The 18,492-nt window shown below is 38.8% G+C and overlaps 1 protein-coding gene across 2 annotated transcripts in view; it reads right to left on the bottom strand.

Annotated features, from left to right (window-relative positions):
* Window positions 1-18,492, bottom strand: part of LOC117811660 (heterogeneous nuclear ribonucleoprotein L-like) — a 58,517-nt gene that overhangs the window by 16,412 nt on the left and 23,613 nt on the right. For both annotated transcript variants that reach the window (XM_034682069.1, XM_034682070.1), the window contains 3 exons: window positions 17,237-17,322; window positions 17,054-17,150; window positions 12,743-12,815 (listed from right to left, as the gene is read on the bottom strand). In XM_034682069.1, the coding sequence (XP_034537960.1) occupies window positions 12,743-12,815; window positions 17,054-17,150; window positions 17,237-17,322 (256 nt within the window). The remainder of the gene's footprint in view (window positions 1-12,742; window positions 12,816-17,053; window positions 17,151-17,236; window positions 17,323-18,492) is intronic.

Here is an 18,492-nt window from a genome sequence, read left to right as displayed (position 1 = left end):
AATAAAATCATCTTTAATCAATGTTTTTAACAACGTGTTTGTATCTTAAGTTAGTAGCCGAGTAATAAGCAGGATAATGTATGGTTAGCAGGTAGTTATGAGAAAAAGAACCCCATTCAGGGTGGACATGTGGTCCTGCTAACCATACATTTCCCTGACTTGTTTTGATGTTGACGCTAAAAAAGTATCATGAGGTGTGAAAGTTGGTGGGGACACATTTTATGAGAACAAACTGACTGCATGGAGAGAGACATCTTGAGAGTAGTTTTTGGTCAAGCGTGATCCCAATGACTCTAAGTGACATGAACACAGCTTGATTTTGCTTTTCCCACAGGCCATCACAACTAGTGTACTTAATCAACATATCTTCAACCCCTACTACCCCTCCAAGTATTCATTGCTGAGATCTGAGACACAACAATTGTCAGAGTTTTGGACGAATATCTTCCATAAAGTATCAATAAAATAATACAAACATTATCTATATGTGTCTAAAGCAGCCTGTGGCGTCTGTGGTGTCACATTACGGCATATAACATTATTTAAGCCACTGTAGGAACAGGTGGTCATGCAGTTTTAGACATACTACACACACACACACACACACACACACACACACAAACACACACACACACACACACACACACACACACACACACACACACACACACTCACACACAGCTGAAATACTTGAACAGTGTGAAATAGATATAGTCTTATTTTAAATCTCTCACATTCGCCTTCTTCTTCCTCTTCTTCTCAGAGATTAGAGTTTCAAATACAGTTTGAAAGGTTGTGCATCAAAACAGTGTGATAAAAACAAAAGTCTGCCTCTGTCTTTACAACCACTCTTTAACCCTTCATTAAGCACACATATATACCTCATATATAATCATTTTTTCATATGCTGAAATAAATGAGTTGGTTTTCTTTACATTAATGAGTTATGATTCCACAGTCTGGGAAACGGAGCATCAGTACACTTTGGTTTAACACATTAAAGATGGAGATGAGTAATAAGTAATAAAGGTGGTTTATTCAGAAACTATAGCATGAAGCAGGTTTAATGATACAGAGAGGGTCAGGTGACCAGAGATATGAAAGAGACAGTACCTGTGAGGCATCAAGCTTTCTCTTTTTCTCCCTCAGCACGAACAAGAACATCAACCTGCATTATATTATCATCATAATAATAAAGACATCATCACTGTGACACATTTCAACACTGTCTCTAATCCACAGTACATCAGCATTTCAGTTTGCATTACACTACAAACAATCTTCAGACTGCGTGGAGGCACATCGAAATGACTCGGACACTTTCTCACAGTCCCAGTGAGCTGATTGGACAAAAGAGCATCTACCTCACTCCCCCCCACCCCTCACAAGCTCATTAACACGTCAGCACTTACGTGGAGGATTGCTGATGCACTGCAGTCTTGTCACGTGAAGACAGGCACGCACGCACACCCACACAGGCATATAAAAACACACACACAAACACACACACATTTAGAGGAGAGATGCCACAGCAGTGAAAAGTGAGAAGGCCTGAGGATAATCCAGAGAGTGGAGTATTCACAATGACCTTCACACCACAGATTGACAGCATGCACACACACACACACACTGACTGAACACTGCTGCACATGCACAGAGAAGCTGGTTAGTCACAGACGCAGCTGAGCGTAACTACTGTGCAGTGAACTGGCTTTGATCTCCACAGACTGAGCACAGATTTTAAATCTCTTCACTTTAAATGATACTGTTATAATATATGCGTCTTTTTTTGTATTGTTGTTATTGTGGCAAATTTAGGTATAATGGTCTTTGTAATTGTAATAATAGTGGTAATTATTGGTATTATCATTAAGTTTCTGTTTGTTTGTTTTTTTGTATTCATTATTTATTTACTTTTATTTTTTATCAATTTATTTTTATTTTCTTGTTATTATTTAAGAATTGTATTGTCTTATTTTTTATTATTATAAGGCATTACAATTACAAAAAAGTTCTAATAAACAAAGTTCATAAAAAAACAAAACAATATTAGCATTTACAAACAGATGTTATCAGATAAATAACATGAGTGCATTGAGTGTTTATCAAATTCTAAATGCAGAATGGATGCAAAGGAAGTGGACGACGGAGCAATAAGAGTTCACAGAGATTCTATGCACATGTTAGTTTTGTTGTTTCAGCATAAATTTAATCAATAATAAGAAATATTCCAACTCTGGGAACAGTTTATATTTGAATCAACTTCCTTTGCCTCAGGGAGCAAACTGGACTCAAAGCTTTTCTTGAGGTTATTGGAAAATACATTTCAGTTTAAACGTAGTCTCTCAGACTCTGCTCCTTCCTGAATATTTAATCAGTCCGACTTTATTTATAAAGCGCTTTTCATTCAATGATATTGTAGCACAAAGTGCTGTAATAAAGATATATATAAAAATAAATAAAGATATATATAAAAATAAAAAGACCCCCTCATCCTAATCCCAACCCCAGCCCCGACCCCAAACCCACCCCAAAATCCTAAGGTTAAGAACATAACGTATGCAACAACAATAATAATAACAATGAAAATAAAATAGATAAATTTAAAAAAAGAAAAAAGAAGTTACTGATCAAACTGAGGAAACGCTCTCATGATATCTTAATGAGGAAACACTGGAGCTAAAATAATATGTTAAAACTCAACACAGGAAATTAAACTCACCAAAATAAAATAAATTTCTAAGATAATAAAACACTAAAATATTAAACCAGTAAAAGAAAATAAGATTATATACTTAAAATTAATTAATTAATTAAATTAAATTAAATTAAATTAAAAGTGACTAAAATTTGAACAATCTGATAAATAAATAAATAAATAAATAAATAAATGAATAAATAAATAAATAAATAAAGTACTGTACGGTGAAATAAAACTGTTAGAAGTGTTTAAGCACTATCACAGTGTTTGAGATGTCTTTAAATGCTAAACAACATTTCCATGAGCTTTTTGTTTTGAATGACAGACAAATATCTCTGACTCAGGGTCTGCAGGAGGAAAATGCTACAGTACTGAAGCTAACAGTGAACACATGAAAGCATTTTGTTAATTATATTGTAACAAACATATTCTGTAATAAATGATATGATCTTATTATTACACTCGTTTTGTTTTCTCATTTTCTCATTATTGTATATTCAAAGACTCCCATGATGTCTTTTAAAGAGCATTCATTTCTCAGAACATGTCCCCTGCAGGTTTGAGTAAGTACCAGCTGGAGTCACCACCTGCTCCTCAGAGCTTATACCAGCACATCGTCAGGAGGCAAATGACAATCTACAGCAGCCTACAGTCTGTGTCGCTCCAGCAGAGCTAAGGGAGCCTGCTGCTGCACCTCCTTTTATCTCTCTGTTAAACACAAATATTCATATTTATATACTGCTCTGTCAGAGGGGTTGACAAAAGAAAGATGATCTGAAGCAACAAGAGCCATGCAAAACCTCAACACACACCCCAAACAAACACTGCAGTTCATCAAGCTTAATGTCAGAGACCATTTTAAAAACCTAAATCCAAACTAAGAAGGTCTTTAAGGAATCCAGGTCACCCATTCATCATTTCAGTCCACAAGGGTTGCACAGGAAAGAGGTGTGTAGTCCTTGATGCTAGACACCAATAACACACCCTGTACTGATGAGATTTACACTGAATAAAAAATCAAATAAACTAAATCATTTATTTTGCAAGTGAGGGTAAACAGCATCCAAAGATAGAAAAGATGAAGGATGAGGAAAATGAACAGGAGAGGGAGGACAGAAGGGGTGGTGCATGCAGGCCTGCTCGTCATACCTAAAGTCTCCAAAAGTAGTATGGGAAGTAGAACCTTCAGTTATCAGACCCCTCTCCTTTGGAATCATCTACCAGTCAGGGTCCAGGAGGCAGACACCCTCTCTACTTTTAAGAGTAGGCTTCAAACTTTTCCTTTTTGATAAAGCTTATAGTTAGAGCTGGATCAGGCTTGGACCAGCTCTTAGTTATGTTGCTATAGGCTTAGACTGACGCACTGGGAGCCTGTCTTTCCCTCTCTCTCTCCTCTCTGTGTGTCTCTTACTTTAACTCTTCCTGTCCCATTAAAGTTACTAACCATAGACCTTTCTGGAGTCCCTGAGCTCCCTTGTCTCGTAGGTTCCTCTGGATCTCTGCTGCTGTGGATGTGCCAGACTCCAGCTGCTACAACTACTACTATCCGTCTCACCACTATCATCTATCTCTCTCTCTCTTCATCTCCCTCTATCCCTCTCTCCAACACGGTCTCAGCAGATGTGTATCTAACATGAGTCTGGTCCTGCTGGAGGTTTCTGCCTGTTAAAGGAAGTTTGTCCTTGCCACTGTAACTTGCTAAATGCTGCAAAGTCCTAAAAAAAAGGGGGCCATGCTGTTAGCACACTCCTGTACGTTTACCCTGAAACCCAGAATGGTTTGATGATGACTCCCCCACCTTTCTGCCTGTTTGTGTTTTATGCTAAAGACCTTACAGTCCCACCTTGAACAGGCTGTGCACTGAGGAAAGGTCACATCTGTAATGAGATATTCTGACTGGATGAGGACAAATAGATTTGACTTTCTGCAGTGATTGAAAAGGGCTGCAGAAAAATAGAAGAGGAAAATGAAAGGGTGCAGGTTTTGAAAGTGTGAAAGCATTCAAACACAATATTAGGGAGCAGGAAAGAGGAAAAATAAGGCAGGAGAGAGGATGTGCATGTAGGAGAGAGGATAAACAGACTGCTGAGGAGTGAGAGGGAGAGGTGGAGCAAGAGGTATGAAGGAGAAAAGATGAGAACCAAATGACAGAGAGAGGGAAGTTAGAGGATTAGAAGAAATAAGATGAAAGTGCAAAAAATGAAGAGGATGAGAGAAGAGAGGTAGGATCAGCATGAGAGGGGGATATGGGAGGAGGACATGTTGAGAAAGAGTCACATGTGGAATGAAGGCTGTAACCACAGAAATGTCTGTGCCAAGATTCTCCTTTAACAAAAAGAAGAAATGATAGACTGGAAACTTTACAAATATCATGGGGCATGTTTGAGCAAGTTGACTGTGCATCATAAAAACACACACACAATCACTGCACATCAAAGAAACATGAGAATGATGTTCCAAATGATGCCAGGAGAAAATAACCAAGCTACGACTCTAAAGTTCAACCTCTAACACATTATTTAGTTTAGTGTGTAGCATCAAAGGACTACAGCCCTCATGTCATTGCACAACCCGGTGTGGAACAATGATAAATAAATGAACCCTGACATTAAGAGAACAGACTCAACCAGCAATCCTTTTTGCTGAAGAGATGCACGGTCTTTACTAATCCATGTCTGTGCCCTTTCAATGTGCCTCCTTGAAACAATCAGACAGATATACAGTTCTTATGTAAATAGTTAATGATAACAGAGTTGGGACCAGTTCACTGTGTTGGTTGGGGGTTCTACAGGTCTCATTGTGCATTAAACACCTCACAGCAGCCCAAAATGAAAGGTAACTTGCAGAGTTTTTGATGGGTACAATGGAGCTGTTTGCATAAGGATGCATCCCTGTTTGCACATATGTGAATGTCCTACTAGCGGTGCCACACTAGTTTACTGTAGTGGTTAAAAGCTTGTGCAAAGTTATGTTAGAAATGCACCAACAAGGCCGGGAGGAAGAAGACTGTGATCTAGTGCACATGGATTCAAACAATGAAAGTCCTTTTTTAAATGTTTGGTGAGGTAAGACGTGGATTCATCACGTTTATGACTTCACTCTGTGTGGTCTGATGAGTTCCAACACGACTTTTATTTGCCTACAAGAAAACTCCACAGGGCCCAGTATGGTTTACCTTTGCTCTTGATTTCAAATGTATAAATATAAAAGAATGTTAAATACTTACACTACAGAGTCAAAAGTTTGGACACACCTTCTCATTCAATGGTTTTTAATTATTTCAATTATTTTCAACATTGTAGATTAATACTGAAGTACAGAGCTCCTAAAGTGACATGGGCAGAAAAAAATAATTAGATATGTCTTCGTGCTCACCAGAAACTATCCTGTGCTCACGAGAACATTTCTTGAGATCACAAAATATTATTGCGTGCTCACAAGAAACTTTCTTGTGAGCAGGTAATAATTTCCTGTGAGCATGAAAAGGTATTACATGCGCATGTGAAATAAACTGCATATCCCATTGGGCAAAACACACTCCAATGTGGCAGAATGTACGTTTTAGGTGCCGTTCTCAGACAATAAAGCGGTGGCGATGTGCAAGCAAAGCCGTAATGTCTTTATAATGAAGCCCAAGGTTTAAATAAAGCTCAACTAACACCTGTACTGTCATTTTTAGATCGAAACAGGAAGACAGCGATGCACTGGTTTTTCTCCAGTGCACACTTGGTAACTCGTGCACATTAGAAACTTTGTCGTGAACACGGGAAACTTTCACATGAGCACACAATAATATCTTGTGATCTCAAGAAATTTTTCCCTTGAGCACGGGTTAGTTTCTGCTGCACACTTGAACACATCAAATAACTTTTTTCTACCCATGTCACTTTAGGGGCTCTGTACTGAAGACATCAAAACTATGAAATAATCTGGTTTTGCCATAATCTGGATTACAACAGTCGTCAAATAGGGCTATCTATTGTGTACTAACCCTACCTCTGAACAACACAACTGATGGTCTCAAACACATTAAGAAGGCAAGTCATTCTACAAATGAACTCTTGACAAGGCTCATGTTCATTAGAAACCATTCCAGGAGACCACTTCATGAAGCAGACTGAGAGAATACCAAGAGTGTGCAAAGCTGTCATGAAGGAAAAAGGGGGCTACTTTACAGAATCTAAAATATAAAACAGATTCTGCTTTGTTTAACACTTTGTTGTTCATTCAATAATTCCATATATGTTCTTTCATAGTTTTGATGTCTTCAGTATTAATTGTTAATTGTTAATTAATTAATTAACCCTTGAATGAGAAGGTGTTTCCAAACTTTTGACTGGTAGTGTACATATATTGTCTGTCTCAGTATCACCAAATCAAACTCAGAATGAACTGATCCCAACATAATCTCACAACACAGTCTTGGACTATCTTGAAGGAAACCTTGTCTACACACTGCATACAGTACAAAGAGTGGAGCATTTCTAGTAGTTGTCTGTACACACCCGGACTGTGCAGAGATGACTTACAGTAAACACTTTGTACTATGTTGCCAGGCTCTGTTAAAGACAAGGCAAAGATACAGTCTAATAAATCAAAGACTGATTCACTTTGTCAGAGCTCCAGTATGTGAAGGCACGTCCATGCACATGTCTGAATGTACAGAGGGCTGTTTAAAGGGGATTTAGATTAGGGCTGTCACAATACATCTGTTTCTATCAATAACACAAGATTAGCAAAAGTATAAAGAATAATATGGGACATATAATTTGGCAGTTTGCAAATCACTCAAACTCTACATTACAATAGTGCAAAGAAAACAAATCAAATGTTGAAACTGAATAATTATATTGTTCTATATATAATATACGCTTATTTTAAATTTAAAGGCAGCAACATGTTTCAGAAATGTTAGGCCACATTGTTGAGTGAAAAGTTGTCTCATTCTTGCCTGATCTATCATACCAGCTGCTCAACAGTTCAGAGTCTCCTTCCTCATATTTTTCATTTTTACAATATCATCAATGAGCGACAAGTCAGGACTGCAGGCAGGCCAGTTCAGCACCTGGACACTTCTACTACAGAGCCATGCTGTTGTAATATGTGCAGAATGTGGTTTGGCGTTGTCTTGCTGAAATCTGCAAGGTCTTCCTGAAGAGGTCATTGTCTGGATGGCAGCATATGTTACTCCTAAACCTGTATATATAGTTCAGCATTACTGGAGCCTTCACAGATGTGGAAGCTCCCCATGACATGGACTCTTATGATTCCCATACCATCAGGGACACTGGCTTTGAACTGTGAGCTGATAACAAGCCGGGTTGTCCCACTCCTCTTTAGAGTTTCTAGATCATGTTTATATATGGTTTCCTCTTTGCATGGTTCAGTTTTGACCTACATTTGTGGTTCAGTGATGAACTGTGTCTAATGGTATTTGAAGCAAATTGAGCCCATGCAGTGACTTCCACTACAGAGCCATGACTGTTTTGAATGCAGTGATCTCCACTACAGGGTCATGTCTGTTTTTAATGCAGTGACTTCCACTACAGAGTCATGTCTGTTTTGAATGCAGTGATCTCCACTACAGGGTCATGTCTGTTTTTAATGCAGTGATCTCCACTACAGAGTCTTGTCTGTTTTTAATGCAGTGATCTCCACTACAGTCATGTCTGTTTTTAATGCAGTGATCTCCACTACAGAGTCATGTCTGTTTTTAATGCAGTGACTTCCACTACAGAGCCATGTCTGTTTTTAATGCAGTGACTTCCACTACAGAGTCATGTCTGTTTTTAATGCAGTGACTTCCTCTACAGAGTCATGTCTGTTTTTAATGCAGTGACTTCCACTACAGTCATGTCTGTTTTTAATGCAGTGACTTCCACTACAGAGTCATGTCTGTTTTTAATGCAGTGACTTCCACTACAGAGTCATGTCTGTTTTTAATGCAGTGACTTCCACTACAGAGTCATGTCTGTTTTTAATGCAGTGACTTCCACTACAGAGTCATGTCTGTTTTTAATGCAGTGACTTCCACTACAGAGTCATGTCTGTTTATAATGCAGTGATCCCCACTACCGACTCATGTCTGTTTATAATGCAGTGACTTCCACTACAGAGTCATGTCTGTTTTTAATGCAGTGATTTCCACTACAGAGTCATGTCTGTTTTTAATGCAGTGACTTCCTCTACAGAGTCATGTCTGTTTTTAATGCAGTGACTTTCACTACAGAGTCATGTCTGTTTATAATGCAGTGATCCCCACTACCGAGTCATGTCTGTTTTTAATGCAGTGATTTCCACTACAGAGTCATGTCTGTTTTTAATGCAGTGACTTCCACTACAGAGTCATGTCTGTTTATAACTCAGTGACTTCCACTACAGTCATGTCTGTTTATAATGCAGTGACTTCCACTACAGAGTCATGTCTGTTTATAATGCAGTGACTTCCACTACAGAGTCATGTCTGTTTATAACTCAGTGACTTCCACTACCGAGTCATGTCTGTTTTTAATGCAGTGATTTCCTCTACAGAGTCATGTCTGTTTATAATGCAGTGACTTCCACTACAGAGTCATGTCTGTTTTAATGCAGTGACTTCAACTACAGAGTCATGTCTGTTTATAATGCAGTGACTTCCACTACAGTCATGTCTGTTTTAATGCAGTGACTTCCACTACAGAGTCATGTCTGTTTTTAATGCAGTGACTTCCACTACAGAGTCATGTCTGTTTTTAATGCAGTGACTTCCACTACAGAGTCATGTCTGTTTTTAATGCAGTGATCTCCACTACAGAGTCATGTCTGTTTTTAATGCAGTGACTTCCTCTACAGAGTCATGTCTGTTTTTAATGCAGTGACTTCCACTACAGAGTCATGCCTGTTTTTAATGCAGTGATCTCCACTACAGAGTCATGTCTGTTTTTAATGCAGTGACTTCCACTACAGAGTCATGTCTGTTTATAACTCAGTGACTTCCACTACAGAGTCATGTCTGTTTATAATGCAGTGACTTCCACTACAGTCATGTCTGTTTTAATGCAGTGACTTCAACTACAGAGTCATGTCTGTTTTTAATGCAGTGATCTCCACTACAGAGTCATGTCTGTTTTTAATGCAGTGACTTCCACTACAGAGTCATGTCTGTTTTTAATGCAGTGACTTCCTCTACAGAGTCATGTCTGTTTTTAATGCAGTGACTTTCACTACAGAGTCATGTCTGTTTATAATGCAGTGATCTCCACTACAGAGTCATGTCTGTTTTTAATGCAGTGACTTCCTCTACAGAGTCATGTCTGTTTTTAATGCAGTGACTTCCACTACAGAGTCATGCCTGTTTTTAATGCAGTGATCTCCACTACAGAGTCATGTCTGTTTTTAATGCAGTGACTTCCACTACAGAGTCATGTCTGTTTATAACTCAGTGACTTCCACTACAGAGTCATGTCTGTTTATAATGCAGTGACTTCCACTACAGTCATGTCTGTTTTAATGCAGTGACTTCAACTACAGAGTCATGTCTGTTTTTAATGCAGTGATCCCCACTACCGAGTCATGTCTGTTTTTAATGCAGTGATTTCCACTACAGAGTCATGTCTGTTTTTAATGCAGTGACTTCCACTACAGAGTCATGTCTGTTTATAACTCAGTGACTTCCACTACAGAGTCATGTCTGTTTATAATGCAGTGACTTCCACTACAGAGTCATGTCTGTTTATAATGCAGTGACTTCCACTACAGAGTCATGTCTGTTTATAACTCAGTGACTTCCACTACCGAGTCATGTCTGTTTTTAATGCAGTGATCTCCACTACAGAGTCATGTCTGTTTATAATGCAGTGACTTCCACTACAGAGTCATGTCTGTTTTAATGCAGTGACTTCAACTACAGAGTCATGTCTGTTTATAATGCAGTGACTTCCACTACAGTCATGTCTGTTTTAATGCAGTGACTTCCACTACAGAGTCATGTCTGTTTTTAATGCAGTGACTTCCACTACAGAGTCATGTCTGTTTTTAATGCAGTGACTTCCACTACAGAGTCATGTCTGTTTTTAATGCAGTGATCTCCACTACAGAGTCATGTCTGTTTTTAATGCAGTGACTTCCTCTACAGAGTCATGTCTGTTTTTAATGCAGTGACTTCCACTACAGAGTCATGCCTGTTTTAATGCAGTGATCTCCACTACAGAGTCATGTCTGTTTTTAATGCAGTGACTTCCACTACAGAGTCATGTCTGTTTATAACTCAGTGACTTCCACTACAGAGTCATGTCTGTTTATAATGCAGTGACTTCCACTACAGTCATGTCTGTTTTAATGAAGTGACTTCAACTACAGAGTCATGTCTGTTTTTAATGCAGTGATCTCCACTACAGAGTCATGTCTGTTTTTAATGCAGTGACTTCCACTACAGAGTCATGTCTGTTTTTAATGCAGTGACTTCCACTACAGAGTCATGTCTGTTTTTAATGCAGTGACTTCCACTACAGAGTCATGTCTGTTTTTAATGCAGTGACTTCCACTACAGAGTCATGTCTGTTTTTAATGCAGTGACTTCCACTACAGAGTCATGTCTGTTTTTAATGCAGTGACTTTCACTACAGAGTCATGTCTGTTTATAATGCAGTGATCTCCACTACAGAGTCATGTCTGTTTTTAATGCAGTGACTTCCACTACAGAGTCATGTCTGTTTTTAATGGACCATAAATAATTTGCAAACCATCAAAATCTAAAAAGTATCCCATGTCTTTGGGGATCAGAGTAGTTCAAGAAGTTAAATAGGTGTTTCTTCTAAAACATTCCTGATTTTTTAAATTTTATTTAGTCATTATTGTTTCACTTATATAATATTGAACATGCTCTGTATTAACAGAATAGTTCTTATTCTGAAAGATTGTATAAATCAGTGCAAATTAAACAACTTAGAAGAATAATATCTTCATAATTTTTGCATACTTCCAGTTTGTTTTTTGTTTGTTTGGCAGAACAGCCTTCCATTGAAAATCAAGGCAACAAAATAGAGGGATCTAAATGTCATATCAAACCCTATGAATGGGAGATGTTTGTTTTGTTTTGCACCGTCAGAGCATCCACACGATGTACTGTATCTGTCTTTGCCTTTTAATGTCGGTCTAATGAAAACATCCCATTGTGACAGCCCTAACTCAGATGGAGTAAAGTGCCAGAAACTACAGATAAGACTAATATATCATGGACTGGAATACCCAAACTTTTGACAGTCAGAGTCTTGTGTCTGGTCCACAATGTAGAGCTTCAAAATAGAGAGAGCGTTAAAGCAGATTCTGTATTCAGAACAAAGCATGAAGTTTAGAGCACACTGCACATGTGTGTGGTAGAAAACCTTGAGTTGTATATGAACTACATAATCACACGGTCAGATTTTATAATCCAGAAGCCCTTACATTTTGAACACACTGTGTGGACCAGACATCAGACCATGCAAGACTTCTTCTTCAGACAGAAGACTGATACCACAGAGCGGAGCAGCTAGATAGATCTATCGGAGTCCTGCAGACAGTGACGGGGCTGAGGTCTCCTGGGCATGTTGAAGCAGCAGCTGCATGGCGGTCAGCAGAAGTGAGATCCATCTCTTTTTCTCCCTCTCTTTTTGCTGGGTGGCAGGAGGTGAAGATGGAAGAAAGCTGCTGTGCATGGTCAGCCTGACGTCCGTCCCTCTTTCTGTCCCTCAACGTTTCTCTCTCTCTCTCTTCGTGGTATGTGCAGGTTTGTGAGAGACCAGTAATCGGCTGGTATGAGAGTGTTTGGATTGGAGATGAAGAGACGGGAGGCAGAGGAGTCTTGGTGTGATGGAGGTCTACGGTCCAAACTGTTTGTGACTACGCTCTTAATCCGCGGTCCCGCACTACTTTAAATGAGTGTTCGTACTTTCAGAAAATGACTTGGAAAAGAAAAAAACAAGGAAGCCTGCAACGGCACTAAGGAGAGATCTACTTCACACATCACAGGATCTCTGTGGTGACCCTTCAAGGTGCATTAAAGAATAAAATAGTTCTTCTTACCTCGTCTGACCAGGTACGGTTTAGTGTAATCCCAGCTTTCGTTGTCATTCTTTATCACATTCAGTCGTGTTGGCTGTTGATACAGAGATCAAGAACACATCAGGATCCTGTTAAATATTCAACATAAAATCTACATCCTTGGCCCTACTTTATTTATTGTAAAACTACATATTAAGATACCAGACCTGGTGTTGGAGTTCCCATAAAATCTAGACTAGAATTTAAAATCCTTCTTTGGACCTACAAAGCTCTTAATGATCAGACACCTTCGTATCTTAAAGAGCTCATAGTGCCCTATTACCCCTCTAGAACACTGCGCTCCCAACATGCAGGCCTGCTCATCGTACCTTTAGTCTCTAAAAGTAGTATTGGAGGTAGAACCTTCAGTTATCAGGCCCCTCTCCTTTGGAATCATCTACCAGTCAGGGTCCGGGAGGCAGACATCCTCTCTACTTTTAAGAGTAGGCTTCAAACTTTCCTTTTTGATAAAGCTTATAGTTAGAGCTGGATCAGGCTTGGACCAGCTCTTAGTTATGCTGCTATAGGCTTAGACTGACAAACTGGGATCTTGTCTTTCCCTCTCTCTCTCCTCTCTGTGTGTCTCTTACTTTAACTCTTCCTGTCCCATTAAAGTTCCTAACCATAGACCTTTCTGGAGTCCCTGAGCTCCCTTGTCTGGTAGGTTTCTCTGGATCTCTGCTGCTGTGGACGTGCCAGACTCCAGCTGCTACAACTACTACTATCTGTCTCACCACTATCATCTCTCTCTCTCTCTCTCTTCATCTCCCTCTATCCCTCTCTCCAACACGGTCTCAGCAGATGTGTGTCTAACATGAGTCTGGTCCTGCTGGAGGTTTCTGCCTGTTAAAGGAAGTTTGTCCTTGCCACTGTAACTTGCTAAATGCTGCAAAGTGCTCTGCTCATGGTGGATTAAGATGAGATCAGACTGAGTCCAGTCTGTAAGAAGGGACTGGATCTTATCTTGTCTTGATGTTGGGTCTTTGTTAATAATAGAACATAGAGTACGGTCTAGACCTGCTCTGTTTGGAAAGAGTCTGAGGAGAACATTTGTTGGGATTTGGTGCTGTATAAATAAAGATTGATTGACTGATATCATGAAAATAGGGCAGTTAAGTGGAAGCATGCAATCGTAATTTCTTCATCTCAAATAAAGTATTGAAACATATGTAGACTCAAGTGTTTGTCGTGACTACAAGAAGAGTTCCACTTCTCTCTCTCTCTCTCTCTCTCTCTCAGTGCAGACTGTCTCGCCTTCACACAGATGACCCATACACAAACACTCTCCTCTTTTCTCTTTGGGATTTTCCTTTCCTCAATTTTCACAGGAGGACGTGACCTTTTGTCTGGCATGTTATCTGCTGGTGGTACAGCTCTATACAGCCCCTATGCTTGCTTCACTTGTGCCTCACAGTTGGCTTTAATATGTATTAGGTTATCCTGAGGTTAGAGGAGCTGCATGTTGATCATGTTGGCGTACGTGAGGGGAAGTTGTGATGAAATCCACGCTGATTATCATGCAGATGATAAACAACCACAACACTTCAGTGTGAGAACAGACAGTTTCTAACCCTAACCACTAACGCTAACCCTAACCCTCAATCCTACTGCCATAAGTTCAAATTCAGGCGTGCACCCTCATTCACAGTGACATCTACCAGCAAACACCTCTCAGACTCAAAGAACACAGCCACACCTCTCCTCCTGACGCTCCACTGTCACCTGGCCAGCTGTAGTAGAGTGACGCCGGCTAATTAAAGCAAACATTCAGACATGCTGACAGAGAGGATGTGCTGCCTGCAGGCATACTGGCTGTTTATCAAAGCAGTCAGTTTATCCTCATTGTTGGCAAGAGATCTCTCTATCATATGATGATTGTTCGGGGAAAAGAAGCGGTTTTGATTTCCTGTTTCTCTCCACCCTCTCTCTGACTTACACCAGCTCCTCTTCTGCAGAGACAGTATCACTATAAATCATCTAGTCAGAGAGAATTTAGCTTAAAATCACTTGAAAAAACGATCGCAAACAAGCCTGCAGACACTATCCAACTACAAGGAGCATCGACTGATCGGCTGCAAAGTACACAAGTATGCACATCTTCAGATCTTAAGACATCCTCCTTCATGATTTGACTGAACCATCAGACTTTATTTAAACATCTTGCAGCACACAGCCTTCACAGTGACGTTAACCCTGATGGGAGATCTTTGGGGGTGTTGTCCAAACCCCAGCGGGCACTGTGGCATTCTGCAGCTGAGTGTGAAGCAGGCACAGTGAGGAGATTCATCTTCAAATCTGAGGCCATGGCTCTGTGGCGGACTCTCTCAGAGGGGAGTGAGCTACTGCCTCAAGCAAAATGGTTCCAGCCTCTTGCGGTCTTTACTATAATGTGCATAAAGTGGACTGTGAGATCAACAATCAACAAGGCTCACTTATGGTCATTAGCTGCGTCACGTGGGTGGATACTTTGTTCAGTCTTAGAGGGTTAGACATCAAGGAGCTCTGAGTAGAGATTCTTAAACAGAGCGAGACGATTTGGTCCAGGCATCTGATTAGAATAGCTCCGGGTACCAGAGCTCACTGGAGGGATTTCATATCTCATCTGGCCCTGAATAGCTCCCTGATCCTGATCCAAGGGGAAGCTGTAGCTCAGTGGTAGAGTCAGTCATCATATGAATCAAAGGGTTAGGGTTTCGATCGCAGTTCCTGCTGTACACATTCTAAAGTGTTCTTTGGCAAGACACTGAACCTCGAACTGTCCCCGGTGGCTGTCCCATCAGTGTGTGAATGGGATTAGTTAATACTGATGGTTCTTTACACATCAGCCTCTGCCATCAGTGTGTGAATGGGATTAGTTAATACTGATGGTTCTTTACACATCAGCCTCTGCCATCAGTGTGTGAATGAGTGAACATCTGTTGAACAGCCTACATGAAAATCTGAGGGCTGCACATAGTATAGTATCAACATTTTTAAAAGCAAACTCAAGACCAACCTTTTTAGTCTTTTAACTGGGTCTTATTCTATCATACCTATTTATTTATTATCTAGTTCAAATTTAAGCCAATTTTAAAATCATATACTGTCTCATTTTAAATTATTATAGACACATATGTAATATTTATTCTATTAAATTTTTTAATTGTATTTATTTTGTAATTTATTGAAAAATATTTTTTTATTTATTTAGTTATTAATTAGATCTTATGTAATCTTTTTTTTTACAGATTACCTCTCAGCATTTTAATATTTAATTCTCTTTTATTTTGTTGTATTTACATTTAGTGTAGCATCTTAGTTTCTTTTACTGGTTTAATATTTTACTGTTTTATTAACTTTATTAATTCATTTTATTTTGGTGAGTTTAATTTCCTGTCTTGAGTTTTAACATCTTATTTTACCTCCAGTGTTTCCTCCTTAGGATACCATGACAGTGTTATCTCATTTTGTCAACAACTTATTTTTTATCTTATTTATTTATTATTTTATTTGTATTATTATTTTTATTATTACTAGCATTATTTTTATTAGTATATTCTTTTATTATTATTTTATTATTGTTATTGAATTTCCCTTAGGGATTAATAAAGTACATTCTATTCTATTATTGTTATTATTATTATTATTATTATTATTATTATTATTATTATTATTATTATTATCATTATTATTATTATTATTATTATTATTATATTGTTTTATTATTATTGTATTATGATTATTAGTACTATCATTATAACTATTATTATTATTATTATTATTATTATTATTATTATTATTATTATTATTACAATTTCATCATATTCTTAACTTGGCAAATATGGATTGTTGGGTGGATTTTTATTTTATAATATTTTGTTACTACCATTATTGTTTTTATGTACAGCACTTTGTGTTACAATATCCTTGTATGAAAAGTGCTTTACAAATAAAGTCTGATTGATTGATTGATTAATGATGTGAAAGCCCTTTGAGTGGTCAGAAGACGAGAGACAGCTCTATAAACAGTCCATTCACTGTGATCCTCCAGAAAAAGCTGGAACCCGTTTCATGGTTGTCCAAAGGTAATCAGAGAGCAGATGGAGGGATGGAGGGATGGATGGATGGACCCCGTGTCACACCATTCCTCTTTGGGAAAACTGTATTCACTCTGCTGTATAAACTCCTTGAGTGTTCATCAGAAGCTACAGTTTAGCTAAAGTCAGTGATTTCTAAGATGAAGTTTCAGTTTCCAGAGCATTAATGTCAGTGATCCAGCATCACTCTGGATCTGGTGTGTGTGGTGTCTCTTACCCTCGCATATTCAATCTTGAGTGTACAGCAACCAGCGTAGATGTCAGCTCCGTTCAGAGCAGCCTTGGCCTTCTGAGCACACTGAATGGACTCAAATCTGAGCAAGCAGGGTCAAGGAGAGGATGCTGACTTTACAACAGACACACACACTGACGCATCGTTACACACACGCAGAAAGGATACTCCACCATGGCTTGGATTCCATTTCGTTTGAAGATGACGATCCTAAGCACACTTCCGATGGGGTTACACACGGTGTACAGAACGTCCTGGGACAACAACAGAAGAATTAAATACATTAAATACTGAAGTTCATGTAAGGCAAGGCAAGGCAAGGCAGCTTTATTTGTACAGCACATTTCATACACGAGGGCAACTCAATGTGCTTTACATTAAAACATTAAAAGCATTGGAAACATTCAGACAAGCAGAAAAGAACACAATTAAAATGACAAATATAATAAAACAGAAAAGAAAAGGAAAATTAGAAATATATTAAAAATTACATTAAAATTTTAATTTAAAGTGGGTTAAAATGAGCTAAGATAGGAAGGCAGTGGCAAATAAGAAAGTCTTAGTCTTTGATTTAAAAGAGGTGAGAGTTGGAGCAGACCTGCAGCTTTCAGCGAGTGTGTTCCAGATATGTGGTGCATAATGACTAAATGCTGCTTCACCATGTTACGTTCTGACTCTAGGGACTGAAAGCAGACCAGTACCTGATGACCTCAGAGGTCGAGGTGGTTCATAAAGTAGTAGCAGATCAGCAATGTATTTTGGGCCTAAAACATTCAGTGCTTTATAAACCATCAGCAGGATTTTAAAGTCTATTCTCTGACAGACAGGAAGCCAGTGTAGAGATCTAAGAACTGGAGTGATGTGGTCTACTTTTTTGGTCCTTGTTAGGACTCGAGCAGCAGTATTCTGTATGAGCTGCAGTCGTCTGATGGACTTTTTAGGGAGTCCTGTAAAGACCCCGTTACAGTAGTCTAGTCTGCTAAAGATAAATGCATGGAGGAGTTTTTCTGCATCCTGCTGAGACATAAGTCCTTTAATCCTTGATATATTCTTAAGGTGATAGGAGGCGGACTTTGTAATTGTCTTGATGTGGCTGCTGAAATTAAGGTCTGAGTCTAAGACTACACCAAGGTTTCTGGCTTGGTTTGAACATTTCATCATTGCAGATTGGAGCTGAGCAGTAAGTAACCTTTAACCTTTCTTCCTCCAAAAACAATCATTTCAGTTTTTTCTTTGTTTAACTGAAGAAAGTTCTGGCTCGTCCAGTCATTGATTTGTTCAATGCATTTACTCAGTGTTTGTATGGGACTATAATCCCCTGGTGATATGGTGATGTAAATGTGTGTGTCATCTGCATAGCTATGGTATTTTATTTTGTTGTTTCTTATTATCTGACCTAAGGGGAGCATGTAGATGTTGAATAG

The sequence above is a fragment of the Notolabrus celidotus genome, chromosome 4, assembly GCF_009762535.1.
Source record: "Notolabrus celidotus isolate fNotCel1 chromosome 4, fNotCel1.pri, whole genome shotgun sequence".
Lineage (NCBI taxonomy): Eukaryota > Metazoa > Chordata > Actinopteri > Labriformes > Labridae > Notolabrus > Notolabrus celidotus.
The sequence above is the reverse complement of the archived record's forward strand: the minus strand, read 5'-3'. Positions and strand labels throughout refer to the sequence as shown.